The sequence below is a fragment of the Pan paniscus genome, chromosome 1, assembly GCF_029289425.2.
Source record: "Pan paniscus chromosome 1, NHGRI_mPanPan1-v2.0_pri, whole genome shotgun sequence".
In the NCBI taxonomy this organism is placed as follows: Eukaryota; Metazoa; Chordata; class Mammalia; order Primates; family Hominidae; genus Pan; species Pan paniscus.
Genome location: NC_073249.2, coordinates 222,801,730 through 222,818,614, shown reverse-complemented (window position 1 = coordinate 222,818,614; position 16,885 = coordinate 222,801,730). Strand labels below are relative to the sequence as shown.

At 44.7% G+C, this 16,885-nt stretch overlaps 1 protein-coding gene across 12 annotated transcripts in view; it reads right to left on the bottom strand.

Moving 5' to 3' along the window:
* Window positions 1–6,730: 6,730 nt before the first annotated feature.
* The window catches only part of LOC100973443 (neuroblastoma breakpoint family member 15), a 39,706-nt gene continuing 29,551 nt past the window's right edge, over window positions 6,731–16,885 (bottom strand). For 10 of the 12 annotated variants that reach the window (XM_055098838.2, XM_055098822.2, XM_055098818.2 and 7 more), the window contains 9 exons: window positions 15,033–15,196; window positions 13,939–13,990; window positions 13,155–13,327; window positions 12,384–12,435; window positions 11,615–11,787; window positions 10,854–10,905; window positions 10,041–10,213; window positions 9,218–9,326; window positions 6,731–8,597 (listed from right to left, as the gene is read on the bottom strand). In XM_055098838.2, the coding sequence (XP_054954813.2) occupies window positions 8,354–8,597; window positions 9,218–9,326; window positions 10,041–10,213; window positions 10,854–10,905; window positions 11,615–11,787; window positions 12,384–12,435; window positions 13,155–13,327; window positions 13,939–13,990; window positions 15,033–15,196 (1,192 nt within the window). In that variant the 3' untranslated portion in view covers window positions 6,731–8,353. The remainder of the gene's footprint in view (window positions 8,598–9,217; window positions 9,327–10,040; window positions 10,214–10,853; window positions 10,906–11,614; window positions 11,788–12,383; window positions 12,436–13,154; window positions 13,328–13,938; window positions 13,991–15,032; window positions 15,197–16,885) is intronic. The other 2 variants (XM_063602038.1, XM_063602041.1) reach the window with 2 other exon arrangements.

Here is a 16,885-nt window from a genome sequence, read left to right as displayed (position 1 = left end):
AGAAACTCAGGTCTGGGAGCCCACAAGACCGGGGCCTGAGTAGGGTAAGACATTGTGGGAGCCAGCTTCCAAGATGCCCCCTGAGGATCCTCACTTCCTGGTATCCAGACCCACAGTGAGTAGGGCTGAGCTGGGTCAACAATAGGACATTGTGGAAATGACAGAGCATGACTTCCAAAGCCAAGTCATAAAAGTTATTGCAATTGTGGCCTTGCTCTCTCTTGAATATTTCATTCTCGGGGAAGCCATCTGCCACATCAGAAGGACATAGTGGCCCTTTAAAGAGACCCATGTGGTGAGAAACTGAGGCTGCCTGCTGAGAGCCAGCACTACCTTGGTGGCATGAATGCAGCCATCTTGGAAGCACAGCCTCCAGCCCCAGTCAAGCCTTCAGATGATGGCAGCCCCAGCAGACATCTGACCACGGCCTCAGGAGAGACCACAAGCCAGCCCTCCTAGGTAAGCCGCTGCAGAGTGTCAGACCCACAAACACTGAGAATAATCAATGTTTATGGATGTTTCCAGCTGCTTCATTTTGAGACCTTCTAATGAGCTCATTAGGATGATGTGGCTGGACATAATTTGGGATGTAGCCTAGAAGAGAGAAGATATTTTCAGCCTTGGAAACAGAGCAGTCTCAGAGTTAATTTCATTCATGTACTCTGTGCCTTCTGGAGAAAATTTTGCACTGCCCCCCTGCAGTCCCAGGAGATTCCCCAAAGGAGTAACTGTTTGTATAAGTTACCACGTGAAGGTGAGAAAGGTGGCCTTGGAAGATAGTTCTTGTCATTTAAAGAGGAAGCTACACCCCTGGCTCATTGTAAGCTTATTGATTAAGGAAACAGTCAGCTTTGGAAGGTCACTTGTGATGTTTCCACACAGAAGGACCTTCACTGGGTCACACTCCAGCCTCTCTAGCCACCTTGTCACCCCTGAGCTCAAGGAGAAAGCCCTGGGTGTGAGCAGAGCCTCTTCTGCCTGCCCTTCAGCCTCCTCCTGCCTGCTGAGCAGATGGACTCTGGCTACTTGGCTCTGTGATGTGCAAAGTGTGCTCAGGTAGGCTGTGGTCTCAAGGCATAACCAGGAGCATAGCAGGTAAGTTTCATTAGTAGGGGAGATGTACGTTATCAAGACCACCTGGACATCCTCAAGGCACATACGACAAGCAGCTTCCTTAGTGATACAGAGATATGTATTTTCACCTTCCTGTCACCTGCATCTCTTTCAGTTGGTTCCAAGCCTGTGGGGGACAAAGAAGATGTTACATAATGAGCATCCTTAAATCAGCATGGAGGGCTCAGACCACCTGGGCAATGGCAGCTCACTGGGAATCCCCAGGAAGAGAAGAGTGCTGTGGACTGTGCCCCCCACCCGCCAAATTCATATGTTGAAACCTCAATCTCCAATGCAATGGTATTTGGAGATGGGGTCTTTGGGAGGTAATTAGGTCATAAGGGTGGAGCTCCCATGATGGGATTAGCGCCCTTGTAAGAAGAGCCAGGAGGGGTCTCACTCTCCCTATTTCTTCTCTCTCTCTCTCTCTCTCTCCCCTACCACCCTACCCACATGAGGACACAGTAAGAAGGCAGTGTCTGCAATCCAGGAAACAGACTATATTAGTCTGTTTTCACACTGCTGATTAAGACATACCTGAGACTGGGAAGGAAAAACAGGTTTAATTGGACTTACAGTACCACATGGCTGGGGAAGCCTCAGAATCACGGCAGGAGGTGAAAGGCACTTCTTACATGACATCGGCAAGAGAAAATGAGGAAGATACAAAAGTGAAAACCCCTGATAAAGCCATCAGATCTAGTTCACTACAAGAACAGTATAGGGGAAACCGACCCCATGATTCAAATTATCTCGCACCAGGTGGGAATTATGGGAGTACAATTCATGATAAGATTTGGGTTTGGGGACACAGAGCTAAACCATATCACAGGCCCTCACCAGAAACCAAATCTGCCAGCACCTTGATCTTGGACTTCCAGCCTCCAGACCTGTGAGAAATAAATGTCTACATTTAAAGCACTCTGTCTATGATATTTTTGTTATAGCAGCTTGAACTAAGACAAAAAGTTAGCAGTGGACAAGTTGAGGGTCGCGGGTGTGGCCACAAGTGGAGGTCCCTGTTCTCGCCTAATAGGGGAGGCCCAGCTCAATTTCACCCTGAGTGCCTTGCTGGAACTGTGGTCTCTGCACTGATGGCGAAGCCGTCTGCTAGTTATGTAAGAAAGCCCTCGACGGGCAGTTAGTGATGTGCCTGCCTCATGAATTACTGAGGCCCATCCATTTTCTACAGAGGCTGAGCTGAACTCGGAGACCTTTCATAATTTAACATTTGATTACATTTCCGGCCTGTGGAGTTCGGTGTTTAAATATTTCAGGCAGAAGTCTAAGCTGCTGGCACGCCGCCCTCCTGCTTTGTGCAGCAAAGCTTCCCTGCCTTATTCATCAGCATGAAAGGAAGAAGGGGTCTGGGAAAAGTGGCAGGACTGCAGTTACAGGCTTGTTCAATGCCTTCCACCGCCTGCAGGGAAAGGAGCCGTCCCACCGCCACTAGTGCCATTACGATGCAGTGAAGTTGAATTCGAGGCAATTCACAGCTCCTCTGTAGGCAATGAGTTGTCCAGGTTGGAGTGTCTGGGCCTTTTGTGGTGAGAGACTCAAATTGTTCACTCCACTCCACGCTGAGAAGCATCCTTCACCCACCACTCCTGCAGGAGAGCACCCGCCTCTTTTGGGGAAAAAGCTCTCACTTAAGAAACCCTCCTCTCCCCTTAGGTGTATTGGGCTGATTCTATTTTCCATGAACACATTGAATGTTGTCAGACATGGCTCAGAGCCCCTGAAACAGCTGGGTCTGCTCTCCTGGAGTGCAGCTGCGCCTCCCTTCCAGCTTTCTGTTGGCCACCACCTCAGGAGCTCCTTTGCTCTGGGGTTGGGGTGCCCTTGCTCTGAACCCAAAAGATCGATGTGATAAATTATCACCAAAGCAGTGCCAGCTGTCAGATCAGTCCTTTGTGTTTTAAACATTCATTCAGGTACCCAGTGACTGCTACCACATGGCCCATTAGAGAGGTTCTGTGCTGGGGGCCAGAGCACATAGGCTACAAGGAACAAGTCTGTTTTGTGTTTCCCAAAAAAAATTCATGTTGAAGCTGTAACCCCCAAGGACTCAGAATGTGATTATGTTTGGAGATAAGATCTTTGCAGAGGTGATTAAGTTAAAATGAGGTCATTAGGGTGGGCCCTAATCCAAGAGGACTGATATCCTTATAGAAAGAGGGGATTAGAACACAGACATGCAGAGAGGGAAGATGATAAGACACAAGGAGAAGACGGCATCTTCAAGCCAAGGACGGGGCCTCAGGAGCCACCAACCGTGCCAACACTTTGATCTTGAACTTTCAGCCTGGAAGACTATGGGAAAATAAATCCCTCTTGTTCAAGACCCCGAGTCTGTGGGGCTTTGTTATGTCAGCCCTAGAAAATTTTAAAGCAAAGTCCTTGCTGTCAAAGTGGTTGTGATCTTGAGGGTGAGGCAGACAAGTAACCAGTTGACTTAAAAGTTGATCAGGATAAGTCAATGATGCAGGTAAGGATGGGAGCAGAGGAGGCACAGAGGAGGGGAGCCCACTCAAGACCCAGGGAGTGAGGGCAGGCCATGGGCTCCGTGGCAGACACAGGGGAGGCTCAGGATTAGGGAAAGATGAAACAATTGCTAAACAGCCCTCAAGAGGATACCATTTGTATCAATGGGAACAATACAGAAACAATATACTATAGAAAACAGGTATTGCAAAACAAAAAACTGCAGTAGTCAAAGAGGACTTCCTGGAGGAGGGGGCATGCAAACCGGATTTTGGAGAATGGGTTGCATTTAGGTCTCAGGACTCAGAAAGTGTACACATGCCCTCTGCTCAAATGTTCCATTGGGCTGACCTTTGTCACATGACCACATCCAGCTACAAGGGAGGTGGGAGATGTACTCTGAAGCCAGATAGCCAGGGGCACAGCAGGTATGTGGAGTTCTACTAATAGCAAGGAAAAAGGCAGAACTGTTATCAGATGATTGATTTTCGATTTTCCTCCATCACATACTTGGTGATTTGTTGAGGTTCATGGGGGGAAAAGAACATCTTCTGGCCTAGGCTATGGCCCCCTCCAGAGGGGAAATTGGGAAAAATCAAGAGACCAGTGGGGTGCATGCCAAACCATAGCCAGATGGATGGTTTTGCTTATCAGGGTCTCTTTATTGTCTGTGGTGCAGGATTGTCTCACCCTGTGGTGGAGGGAAGAGGAAATGAGCATCAGGTTGTGGTGTGGTTTGAATGTACGTGTCCCTCCAAAATTCATGTTGGAACTTAAACCCCAAAGTGATGGTATTCAGAGGTGGAGCTTTCAGGGAAGTTACTAAATGATGAGAACTCCCCCCTCATGAATGGCTTTCTGCTCTCATCAAAGAGGTTGTAGCAAGCACCCTAGTCCCTTTTGCCTTCCATCTTGTCTGCCATGTAAGGACACAGCGTTCATCCCCTCTGGCCCCACACACATTCTAGCTGTGTGCATGGCTCTCTGGCTTCAGACTGTATCTCCCACCCTCCCTTGCTGCTAGATGTGGTCATGTGACAAAGCTCAGCCCACTGGAACACGAGCAGAGGGGATGCATACAACTTCTGAGTTGTGTCCCTGAAGAAGCTCCCATAGAGTCTTTCAGTCCCTGCCCTTTGGGGAGAGTGACAACAAATTGGAGGAACCATGGAAATTAACAACAAATTAAGGGTGACCCAGCCATCTGCCAGCCCCATGTGAGGACACAGCAAAAATGAGCCATGTTAAAAGAGAGAGTAGCCCTGCCCAGACGCTGAATGTGCCAGCCCCATGATTGTGGACTTCCCAGCCTCCAGAGATAAATAAGAGAAGTAAGCGTCTGTTGTTTATAGGCCACTCAGTCTGTGGTATTTTGTGGTAGCCGCCCAGATAGACTCAGACTGATTGGCTCCTGGTAGATCTGGACACCGACTCCACCTCCACCTCCACATTGCTCTGTGACTTCAGGAAAGTTACTCTACACCTCTGGTGCTCAGTTTCATTGAGAATATTCAGGCAGAAATGGCAGCACGGAGCCAGGGAGATTTGGTATTGGAAGCTCAATAAAGCACCAAATATGTGATCGAGAAAAATTGAAAATCAATCTTCTGATATCAGTGATGCCTTTTTTCCTTTTCAAACTGAGTAGAACCCCATACACATTCTGGCTGTGCACGTGGTCTGGCTTCAGACTGCATAACCCACCCTCCCTTGCAGCTCCGTGTGGTCATGTAATAACAAGTTAAAGGTGACCCAGCCACCTTCCAGCCCTGGTTTTTCACCCCTGGATGGTAAAATGAGAGAGTGAAAAGATCTGCGTTATCAAAATCACTATGGTTGGGTCTCTTTATTTTAGCAGCTTAGCTTCTACCCTAACAGATACAGAAACTAGTGCCAGAAGTGGGGTGCTACCAAAACGAAGAACTAAAATGTACACCACTGGCGTAGCAGTTGGTGCGGGAGGTGAGGGTCTAGACGCTGCAGGTTTGGAAGCTGTTCACCCTTGCTGTGTTTTGCAAATTTTGGTAGACCTGTCCCCTGGGATAACTTGGAAAGCAGACCACTTTCCTATCCACCTTCTCGACTTTATCTCACCAGGAATCTGCTGGAAAAACTCAGAGTGTTGGCTGCTCTTTGTTGCTTTTAGCAAAATACAAAAGAGAGAAATTCAGGTGAGAACCCATGGCTTTGTAAACAGGTATAGAAGAAAATTGACTTCAGTTAAGAGAAGCTTACAAGCTGAGACCTGCAATCTAAATTGATTTAAAATCCAGAAGTCTGGATTCTCACAAGATTAGAAAAGCCATCTGCTCCTGTATCTCAGGCAGCAGTAGGTGCAAGGGTCTCTAGGTGCCTCCTTAGCTTCCATGAGCTGAGCAAGGGTGCTGCCTCCCTACCAAGCCTACTGTTTCGGAAGGCCTTGGGGAGACATCATGAAATAAAAAGAGAGAGGGTGCACCAAGTTAAATAGTGTAGCCTTGTAATTAATGTCCACCTGGAACTTGTGAATGTAAACTTATTTTTTAAAAAAGGGGTCTTTGCAGTTGTAATCAGGCTGTAATGAATTAGGATGGACTCTAAATCCAATAGGACTGGTGTCCTTATAAAAAGGAAGAAACTTGGACACCAAAACAAGAAAGAAAGCCATGCGAAGATGAAGGTGGAGATTTCAAGGATGCTGGCAGGAGCCAAGGAACATCAAGACTGCTAGAAACCAGCAGAGGCTGGATGAGCAAGGAGCGGATTGTCCTCTACAGCCTTTGAGGGCACATGGCCCTGCCAACACTTTGATTTCTGACTTGTAGCCTCCAGAACTATAAGAGGATCACTTCCTGTTGTTTTAAGTCACCTAGTTTGTGGCACTTTGTTACAGCAGCTCTTGAGAACTAGTGCAGAAGCGTAGACCTGGTCAACCAAGAAATCCTGGAAACAGAAAAGGAGACTTGGTCCATTTAAGATCATGACTTTAAGCAGATACAACCCTTCCTAAATGCCAAAGGCACACACAGACACACACACACACACACACACACACTCACGAAGAATACAAATGACTAGAACCAAGAAATGTAAATACATTCTGCTATGTATGGTAAACACAGCCTACAATGTGGAAGAGATTAGAAAATAAACATGGAAATGAAATGTTTTTATTAATTCGCATCAGTACCCACCAAAACCAATCAGCATAATCAAATATTATAACACTGAATGTAAAAAACAATCCAAAAGTCCAGAGTGATAGGCAAAAGGTTTTAATTGTATAGATTAAAATTAACTTCGGACAAAAATTAAAACTTAGGCAGAGAATGTTTTCTTCTTTTTGCAACAGCAGACACTAGTAAAAACAAAGGCACAGTAAAAGTTGAGACCCAAAATTTCCAGTGTAGAGATATGAATATAATAATAGACACAGGAAGGGAGGATTAATAAATGATAAAATGTTTAGAGGATGATCATTAGAATACAGGATATTGATACTCTTGAAAACCGCTTTCCCAAGTACTTCATTATAAGTAAGGTGTCTCTAAAAGGGACAGATCTCCTAGACCCCTCCTTAACCAAGTAACCAGTCCTGATATCATAATGGTGATGGACAAACTAGACCTTCTCTGCCCGCAGATGGGCTGAGGTTGGAAATTCACAGCATTGTCTCTGCAGTGTTCCTGGCAAAACGTTTAGGCTGAATTTAATCATGAAGACATTTTCAGACAACTTCAGAATGTAGATCATTGAGCCAGACAGCTGATCTGTCCTCTATAAACAAGTCCATGTCACCACCATCCATGACAACAACAAAAAGATGAGGAAATATTTGGGGTTCAAAATAACTAAAGAAATGCAGCTACATTATCTTTTTACTTTTCTTGAACCCAAAATATCTCTTCGCCTTTTTGCTGTGTGATTTGTGGTGATATGGACTATGTGAAGGAGACAGGTCGGTTGTCCTGCTCAGTGTTCTACATTCTGCAGTTGTCTGGTGATTACCTCCTATGAAACTCAGGCTAAGCGTTTTCTGCAAGAACATGGCATTGTTCATATTCTGCACCGGCCGAGTCCTGGGTGACATGCTGTCTCCTGCCAGCGGTTCCTGACTCCTGTTCTCTACAGGATGGAATTGAGAGGAGCAGGGCTAAGGCCTCCCAATGCTGTTTGTCCATCTAGCTGTGGTCTTCCTAAGTACTGACACCAATTGGAGGCTGAAGGACTGTGGCTTCTCTAACCAAAGGAGCCTAGCGGGTTAACAATTGTCAAGAGCAGTTGGTGGTTCTGAAATACAATCCTCAGCCAAGGATCCCTCCTGTGTTACAGATGGATCAGCTAAAACAAGCCAACACTGAAGACACAAAGAATGAGGTTAGGTTCATTGAAACCAGGGTAACACCTTTGGATGAGCTAAACACAAAGATGACACTGACCTTGAGCAGGTATAGAAGCTCAGAGACATGCCTGCAAAATGAAATCCCTGAGGAACTTTGTAGCTACCCAGAGATACGTGGCTCAAATTAAAATGTCTGACTGATCACTCCCAGCATGTGCTGCACAGTTATGTGAACGTGTCACACCTAACTTGGGTCCATTGTCTTCAGACTGAGCACAGGTTGCCACTGGCATGGTCTGAGAATAGGAATAGAGCCATGCCCACTGACCCATCCTATGTCTGGGCTTCCAAATGGAACTATAGTTTCATTCAAATCTTCATGTGCCTATAGGTCCTGCCTGCAGGAATGACATCTCTCTGCTTAGTAAGGGCTGCTTATTGTGGGAATATGACTCCCATCTGGAAGACCAGGTGGAGCCTTGTCACCGTCAAAGTAAAAAACCTATTGTCCACGTAAAGGGCGAAGCTGATGTGCTGTTCCTCAAATGAGTAAAACACAATTCTGTAGTGCTGGAATAAGTCAGGTAGTTCAAAGTAGATTGATGGAGTCGAATAACATCTATCCAGTGAGTCCTGTAAGACTTCAGGCTCTTCCACTTCCATCAGCATGCTGTTGAGCCTGGAAAACGAGACAAAACTAAAGAAGCAGCCAGGGAAAATGAGACACCACAGAGCCCCACTAGATTTCAGAAGTAACATAAGGAAGTGGTTAGAAAAGAAAAAGGATAGATCCACTAATGAGGTAAAAAAAAAAAAAATTATTGCCTTTATGTTGAGATAGAACAGGGCCAGGTAGAAAACAATGAAAGAGAAAGACAGAGAGAGAGAGACAGAGACAGAGACAGAGACAGAGAGAAAGTGAGCTAGTGAATTGGCCAGGTGACATACTGGTAAGGGAGTCAAAGGACACTCTGAGTTAGTGCCCTCATGACACACAGCAAACTGTGATCATGAAAAGAGTGAGCTCAATAGTTTTCCATAAAATATGCTCAAAATTCGATGCAGTGGCCATGAGAGTACAGCTTTTGAAGTATGGTCATCCTATGGTACGTTAGTAAATGATAAGGGGAGGAAGAAATGGAAACCTAAACATCTACTGCAATGAAAACCAACAGCAATGACAGTAGGAGTCATTCAGCCTTCGTTGAAATCATGAAATCAAACACACTCTGGTTTCCCTGAATCTGTTGCCTCCAGGTGTTAACACAGAATTAAGCATCCACAATTGCTGAAAGTTACCTGGGGCGTGGTGGGTTTTGATCTTCTTCCCCTTCTTTTCTTCCCCTTCTTCTTTTCTTCTTTGATCTTCTTCCCCTTCTTTTCTTCCCCTTCCCCTTCTTTTCAATTTCTGCAATAAATTCAGACATAGACAGACACATTAAGCTGATTCCCCTATACACATAACAATCCACTCTCTAATCCTCACACAGGGACCTCAGGCTCCTCACCATAAGAATAGGACACTGTGAGAGATATATTTCAGGAGGCCTGAAGGCTGGTCGTGATAGAAATTCCTCGGTTTTTCTCCCAGAAACTCTGGGTAAAATGTCCCTATTCTAGTAGATCGTTATCCCAATATCATTTGTCCCAAGTTTGTGCAAACAGTTATGCCATATTTTTTCAATCAATTTAAAGCAAATACCCTCAAATGATTTCTAGGAGAAAAACTGCGATATTTAGCCCTGTCTCATCAAATACTCAGATTGTTCATGGTTGTGAGGACTTCAGACACTGAAATTAGAGTGAAAAAGGAAATCTACAAACCCTTGAGTCAAAATCACAGTTCTCTGAATTTGTCACATCTGCCCAGGTCCAATGTCATGAGAGTAGAATCAGAGTGCCACAGGCATGGCCTGAGACTAGGAAGAGAGCCATGCTCACTGACCCATCCCATGTCTGGGCTTCCAGGTAGAACTAGAGTTTCATTCAACCTATATGTGCCTATAGATCCCCACTGCAGCAATGACATCTCTCAGCTCAGTAATGGCCACTTGGAGCAGGAATATGATCTTTATATGGAAGACTCAGTGGATCCTTATCACCTTCATGGAAACGTACTCACCTCTCACGTCAAGAGAAAAGCCAACATGTTTTTCCTCCAATGCATAAAAGGAACTTCCATAGGGCTGGCAGGAGTCAGGCTGTTCAAGACAACTGGAAGGAGTTGAATAACATCTATCCAGTGAGTCCTGCAAGACTTCAGGCTCTGCTACCTCCAGCAGCTCCCTGCTGAGCCTGGAAAAGGAGGAAAAAGTAAAGAATAAGCCAGGGGAAATCAGACACAACAGAGCCCCAACTAGGTTTCATGGGTAGCATAAGGAAGTGGTTAAAAAAGTAAAAGGATAGATCCATTAATGAGGTAACAAATTATTGCCTTCATGTTGGGACAGAACAGGGCCAAATGGAAAAGAATGAAAGAGAAAGACAGATAGACACACACACACACACACACACACACACAGAGAGAGAGAGAGAGAGACAGACAGAAAGAGCTCAGTGAATTGTCCAGGTGACACACTGATGAGGGAGTAACAGGACACTCTGAGTTAGTGCCCTCAGGACACACAGCATACAGTGATCATGAAAAGACTGTGCTCAATAATTTTCCATAAAATGTGCTCAAGTTTCCATGCAGTCACCATGAGAATACAGTTTTTGAAGTCTGGTCCACCTACAGTAGGTTAGTAAATGATAAGGGGAGGAAGAAATGGAAACCTAAATATCTACTGCAATGAAAACCAACAGCAATGTTAGTAGGAATAATTCAGGCTTGGTTGAAAAGATGTAATCGATAATGTCAGCCCGCTCTGTTTTCCCTGAACCAGGAGTCTCCAGATGTCAACACAGAAGTAGCTGTTCACAATTGCTCAGTTACCTGGGGCATGGTGGGCCTTGGTCTTCTTCCTCTTCTTGGTCCTTTTTAATTCCTGCAATACATTCAGACAGGGACAGACAAAATAAGCCAATTCACCTACACCCATAACAGTCCACTGTCTAATCCCCACACAGGGATCTCAGGCTCCTCAGCATGAGAACAGGACAATGTGAGAGATATACTTCAGGAGGCCTGAAAGCCGGTCATGATATTCTTTGGTTTGCATCTCAGAACCAAGGGTGAAATATCCCTATTCTGGTAGATCGTTATCCCAAAATCATTTATCCCAAGTTTGTGCAAACAGTTATGCCTTATTGTTCCCATCAGTTCAAAGAAAATGCCCCAGATGATTTCTAGGAGGAAAACTGCAGTATTCAGCCCTGTCTCATCAAATGCCCAGCTCGTTCACGGATGCAAGAATTTTAGACACTGAAATTAGAATGAAGGAGGAAATCTACAAACCCTTGAGTCCAAATCATAGTTCTGTGAATTTTTTATATCTGCCTGGGTCCAATGTGCTGAGAGTGGGCTCAGGTTGCCACAGGCATGGCTGGAGACTAGGAATAGAGCCTTGCTCACTGACCCATTTCATGTCTAGGCTTCCAGCTGAGACTACAGTTTCATTACAACCTATATGCGCCCATAGGTCCTGCCTGCGGCAATGACGTCTCTCGGGTCAGTAAGGGCCACTTGGAACAGGAATATCACCCCTATCTGGAAGACCAGGTGGAGGCTTATCACCTTCATAGTAAGGTACTCACTGTCCACGTCAAGAGCCAAGCCAAGGTACTGTTCCTCCAATGAGTAAACAGCACTGCTGTAGGGCTGGCCTAAGTCAGGCAGTTCAAGATAACCTGAAGGAGTTGAATAACATCTATCCAGTGAGTCCTGCCAGACTTCAGGCTCTTTCTCATCCAGCAGCTCCCTGCTGAGCCTGGAAAAGTAGGAAAAAGTAAAGAATAAGCCAGGGGGAATCAGAAACCACACAGCCCCAGCTAGATTTCATGGCTAACATAAGGAACTGTTTAAAAAGAAAAAGGACAGATCCATTAATGAGGTAATGAATTATTGCCTTTATGTTGGGATAGACCAGGGCCAGGTAGAAAAGAATGAAAGAGAAAGACAGGGAGAGGGAGAGAGAGAGAGAGGAGAAAGTGAGCTCAGCGAATTGGCCGGTTGACACACTGATGAAAGGGTCAAAGGACACTCTGAGTTAGTGCCCTCGGGACACACAGCGAACAGTGATCATGAAAAGAGTGGGCTCAATAATTTTCCATAAACTTGCTCAAGATTCCATGCAGTTGCCATACAGCCTTTGAGGTATGGTCAACCTATAGTAAGTTAGTAAATGATAAGGGGAGGAAGAAATGGAAACCTAAACATCTACTGCAATGAAAACCAACAGCAATGTCAGTAGGAGTAATTCAACCTTCGTTGAAAACATGAAATTGAACACACTCTTGTTTTCCCTGGACCTGGCATCTCCAGGTGTCAACACAGAATTAAGCATCCATAATTGCTCAAAGTTACCTGGGGCATGATGGGTCTTGGTCTTCTTCCACTTCTTGGTACTTTTCAATTTCTGCAATAAGTTCAGACATGGACAGACATATTAAGGTGGTTCTCCTACACACATAACAATCCACTGTCTAATCCTCACACAGGGACTTCAGGCTCCTCAGCATGAGAATAGGACACTGTGAGAGATATTCTTCAGGAGGCCTGAAGGCTGATCATGATAGAGATTCCTTGGTTTTTGTCCCAGAAGCTGTGGGTAAAATTCCCTATTCTGGTAGATCGTTATCCCAATATCATTTGTCCCAAGTTTGTGCAAATGGTTATGCCATATTTTTCCAATCGATTTAAAGCAAATGCCCCCAAATGGTTGCTAGGAGAAAAACTGCACTATTCAGCCCTGTCTCATCAAATACTCAGATTGTTCATGGTAGCAAGGAATTTAGACGCTGAAATTAGAGTGAAGGATGAAATCTACAAGATCTACAAAATTGAGACAAAATCAGAGTTGTGTGAATTTGTCACATCTGCCCAGATCCAACATCTTGAGAGTAGGATTAGGGCGCCACAGGCATGGCCTGAGACTAGGAAGAGAGCCTTGCTCACTGGCCCATCCCTTGTCTGGGCTTCCAAGTGGAACTAGAGTTTCATTCAACCTACATGTGCCTATAGGTCCTCCCTGTGGCAATGACATCTCTCAGCTCAGTAAGGGCCACTTGCAGTAGGAATATGACCCTAACCAGAAGACTCAGTGGATCCTTATCACCTTCATAGAAAGGTACTCACCATCCATGTCAACAGCCAAGCCAACACGCTGTTGCTCCAATACGTAAAAGGCACTTCTGTAGGGCTGGCATGAGTCAGTCAGTCCAAGATAAACTGAAGGAGTTGAATAACATCTATCCAGTGAGTCCTGCAAGACTTCAGGCTCTTTCTTATCCAGCAGCTCTCTGCTGAGCCTGGAAAAGTGGGAAAAAGTAAAGAATAAGCCAGGGGGAATCAGAAACCACACAGCCCCAGCTAGATTTCATGGCTAACATAAGGAAGAGTTTGAAAAGAAAAAGGACAGATCCATTAATGAGGTAACAAATTATTGCCTTTATGTTGGGATAGACTAGGGCCAGGTAGAAAAGGATGAAAGAGAAAGACACACACACACACACACACACACACACACAGAGTGAGCTCAGTGAATTTGTCAGGTGACACACTGATGAGGGAGTCAAATGACACTCTTTATTTGTGCTCTCAGGACACACAGTGAACAGTGATCATGAAAAGCATGTCCTCAATAATTTTGCATAAAATGTGCTCAAGTTTCCCTGCAGTTACCATGAGAATACAGCTTTTGAGGTATGGTCAACCTTCACTAGGTTAGTAAATGATAAGGGTAGGAAGAAATGGAAACCTAAACATTTACTCTAATGAGAACCAAAAAGCAATGAAGTAGGCATAATTCAGACTTGTCTGACAAGACAAAATCATTATTTTCAGCATGTACTGTTTTCCCTGGACTTGGCATCTCCAGGTGTCAACATCAAATTAACTGTCCACAATTTCTCAGACTCACCTGGGACCTGTTGCCTCTTGGTCCTCCTTTTTCACTTGATCCCACCGATGTCCTGCAAACAAATTCAGATGGGCCCTCTTACATTAAGCAGTTCTTCCTTGCACACAGAAACATTCCTCTGTCCAATCCTAACACAGGGACATCAGTCTTGTCAGTGTGAGAACAGGAGACTTTGAGAGAAATATTCCAGTAGGCCTGAGGTCAAGTCTTGAGAAAACTGGCTTGGGTTCTTTCATGAGCCTTGGGCAAAGTTCCCCTGTTTTGGAATGTTATCTTCCCTATGTGCTCTGTCCTAGGTTTATGTACACAAATGAGCAATTTTTTCCCCAATAAATTGTAGGCAAATAGTTCTAACACCTCATAGGAGAGATACTTCAATATTAAGCTTTCTCTCATTAAATACCCAGAATTTGATAGTTTATGAGATTGTGGACACAGAGATTTGATGAAGGGGTGCAATGTACCAGCTCTTGAGTCAAAATGAAACTTGGTTCTACACAGAAGCATCAGCTATTATGGCTTTTGTGGGTGAAAAGTCAGCCATTTATCTAGAAAACATACCAGGAACATGATGGACAGATGAGCTAAAACAAGCGAACTTAGAAGACACAGAAAATGGGACTAAATTCAGTGAAACCTGGGTCACATCTTTCACTGAGAGGTAAACAAGGGTGACACTGGCCTTGGGCAGGTAAAGAACCACACAGACATGCTTTGGGAACAAAACTCATAAGGAATTTTGTAGCTGGCAAGAGACATTTAATTCAGATGAGCTGATCTGACAGACAACTCCTGGGCATGTGCTGCATAGTTTGGTGTGAGTTTGCCACACCTGCCTTGAGTTCAATGTCGTGACAGTCAGTCCAGGTTGGCACGGGCATGGCCTGAGACTAGGAAGAGAGCAAAGCTCACTGACCCACCCCATGCCTGTGCTTCAGACTCGACTCCAGAGTGATTGAAATCTACATTGATATATAGGTTCAGCCCACGGTGATGGCAAATATCAGCCCAACAAGGGGCACAAGGCCCAAAGATTATGGGGTCTACCTGGGCCATGAACTGGAGCTTTATCACCTTCACAATGGAGTACTCACTGCCTATGTCAACAGCCATGCAGACTTGCTGTTCCTCTAATGAGTGAAATGTGCTGCTGTAAGACTGGTACGAGGCCAACATTTCAGGAGGAATTGAGAGAGTCGAATAACCTTCATCCCAGGACTCCTGGGGGACTTCCTCCTCTTCAGACTCCTGCAGATTCCTGATGAGCCAGGCAGGACAGGGATGATAGAAGATTTAACCAACAGACATTAGACAACAAAACCTCCCAGATGATCTGATGGGAGACAGAATGGAGTGGTCACAGAAACCAAAGGCATTTTTCCTTCAAGAGAAATAAAACTATCCTTCTAAATACAGGGTGGAGAGTGACTGCTCTGGGGACAGAGCAAAAATGGGCAGCATGTGCTCAGTACATTTGCCACAGATGAGCCAACTCAGGGCACCCAGACTCTCCCTGTAAACTACCATCATGACTTGCAGCACAGAGAACTGACACAGGGCTTCAACTACTTTGCATAAATTGGGTTGAATTTTACATGCAGCATTCAAGTGAAGAGAGTTCTTGACGCAGTGCAGACACAGATCTTGTGTATTAAGGGCCCCATTTTCCCAATATTTTGATATAATATATTTACTTTTTCAATTTCTTTTCTTGCAAAAATACTAGCCAACATACTACCAACAAATAGGAAGAAAGCATATATATACACCTCTCCCTGGATTTAAACACATGGGAGAGAATAGGCAACACCAAGAAATCCCTGTTTGAGGGTCTGGAGTGGACTTCCAGCAAACTCCAACAGACCTGAAGCTGAGAGACCTGACTGTTAGAAGGAAAACTAACACACAGAAAGGAATAGCATCAACATCAACAAAAAAGACATCCACCCCAAAACCCCATCTGTAGGTCGCCATCATCAAAGACCAAGGGTAGATAAAAGAAACCAGAGCACAAAAGCTGAAAATTCCAAAAACCTGACATCCCTTCTCCTCCAAAGGATCGCAGCTCCTCGCCAGCAATGGAACAAAGCAGGATGGAGAATGACTTTGATGAGCTGACAGAAGTAGGCTTCAGAAAGTCAGTAATAACAAACTTCTCTGAGCTAAAGGAGGATGTGCGAACTCATCTCAAGGAAGCTAAAAACCTTGAAAAAAGATTAGACGAATGGCTAACCAGAATGAACAATGTAGAGAAGACCTTAAATGACCTGATGGAGCTGAAAACCATGGCACGAGAACTACGTGATGCATGCACAAGCTTCAGTAGCCAATTCGATCAAGTGCAAGAAACGGTATCAGTGATTCAAGATCAAATTAGTGAAATGAAGCGAGAAGAGAAGTTTAGAGAAAAAAGAGTAAAAAGAAATGAACAAGCCTCCAATAAATATGGGACTATGTGGAAAGACCAAATCTACGTTTGATTGGTGTACTGAAAGTGACGGGGAGAATGGAACCAAGCTGGGAAACACTCTTCAGGATATTATCCAGGAGGACTTCCCCAACCTAGCAAGGAAGGCCAACATTCAAATTCAGGAAACACAGAGAACACCATAAAGATACTCCTCGAGAAGAGCAACCCCAAAACTCGTAATTGTCAGATTCACCAAGGTTGAAATGAAGGAAAAAATGCTAAGGGCAGCCAGAGAGAAAGGTCGGATTACCCACAAAGGGAAGCCCATCAGACTAGCAGCAGATCTCTTGGCACAAACCCTACAAGCCAGAAGAGAGTGGGAGCAATATTCAACATTCTTTTTTTTTCCATATGTATAGTTTTCCTTTATTATTTTTTGTGTGTATGTATATATATATTTTTTTTAATACTTTAAGTCTTAGGGTACATGTGCACAACGTGCAGGTTAGTTACATATGTATACATGTCCACACTGGT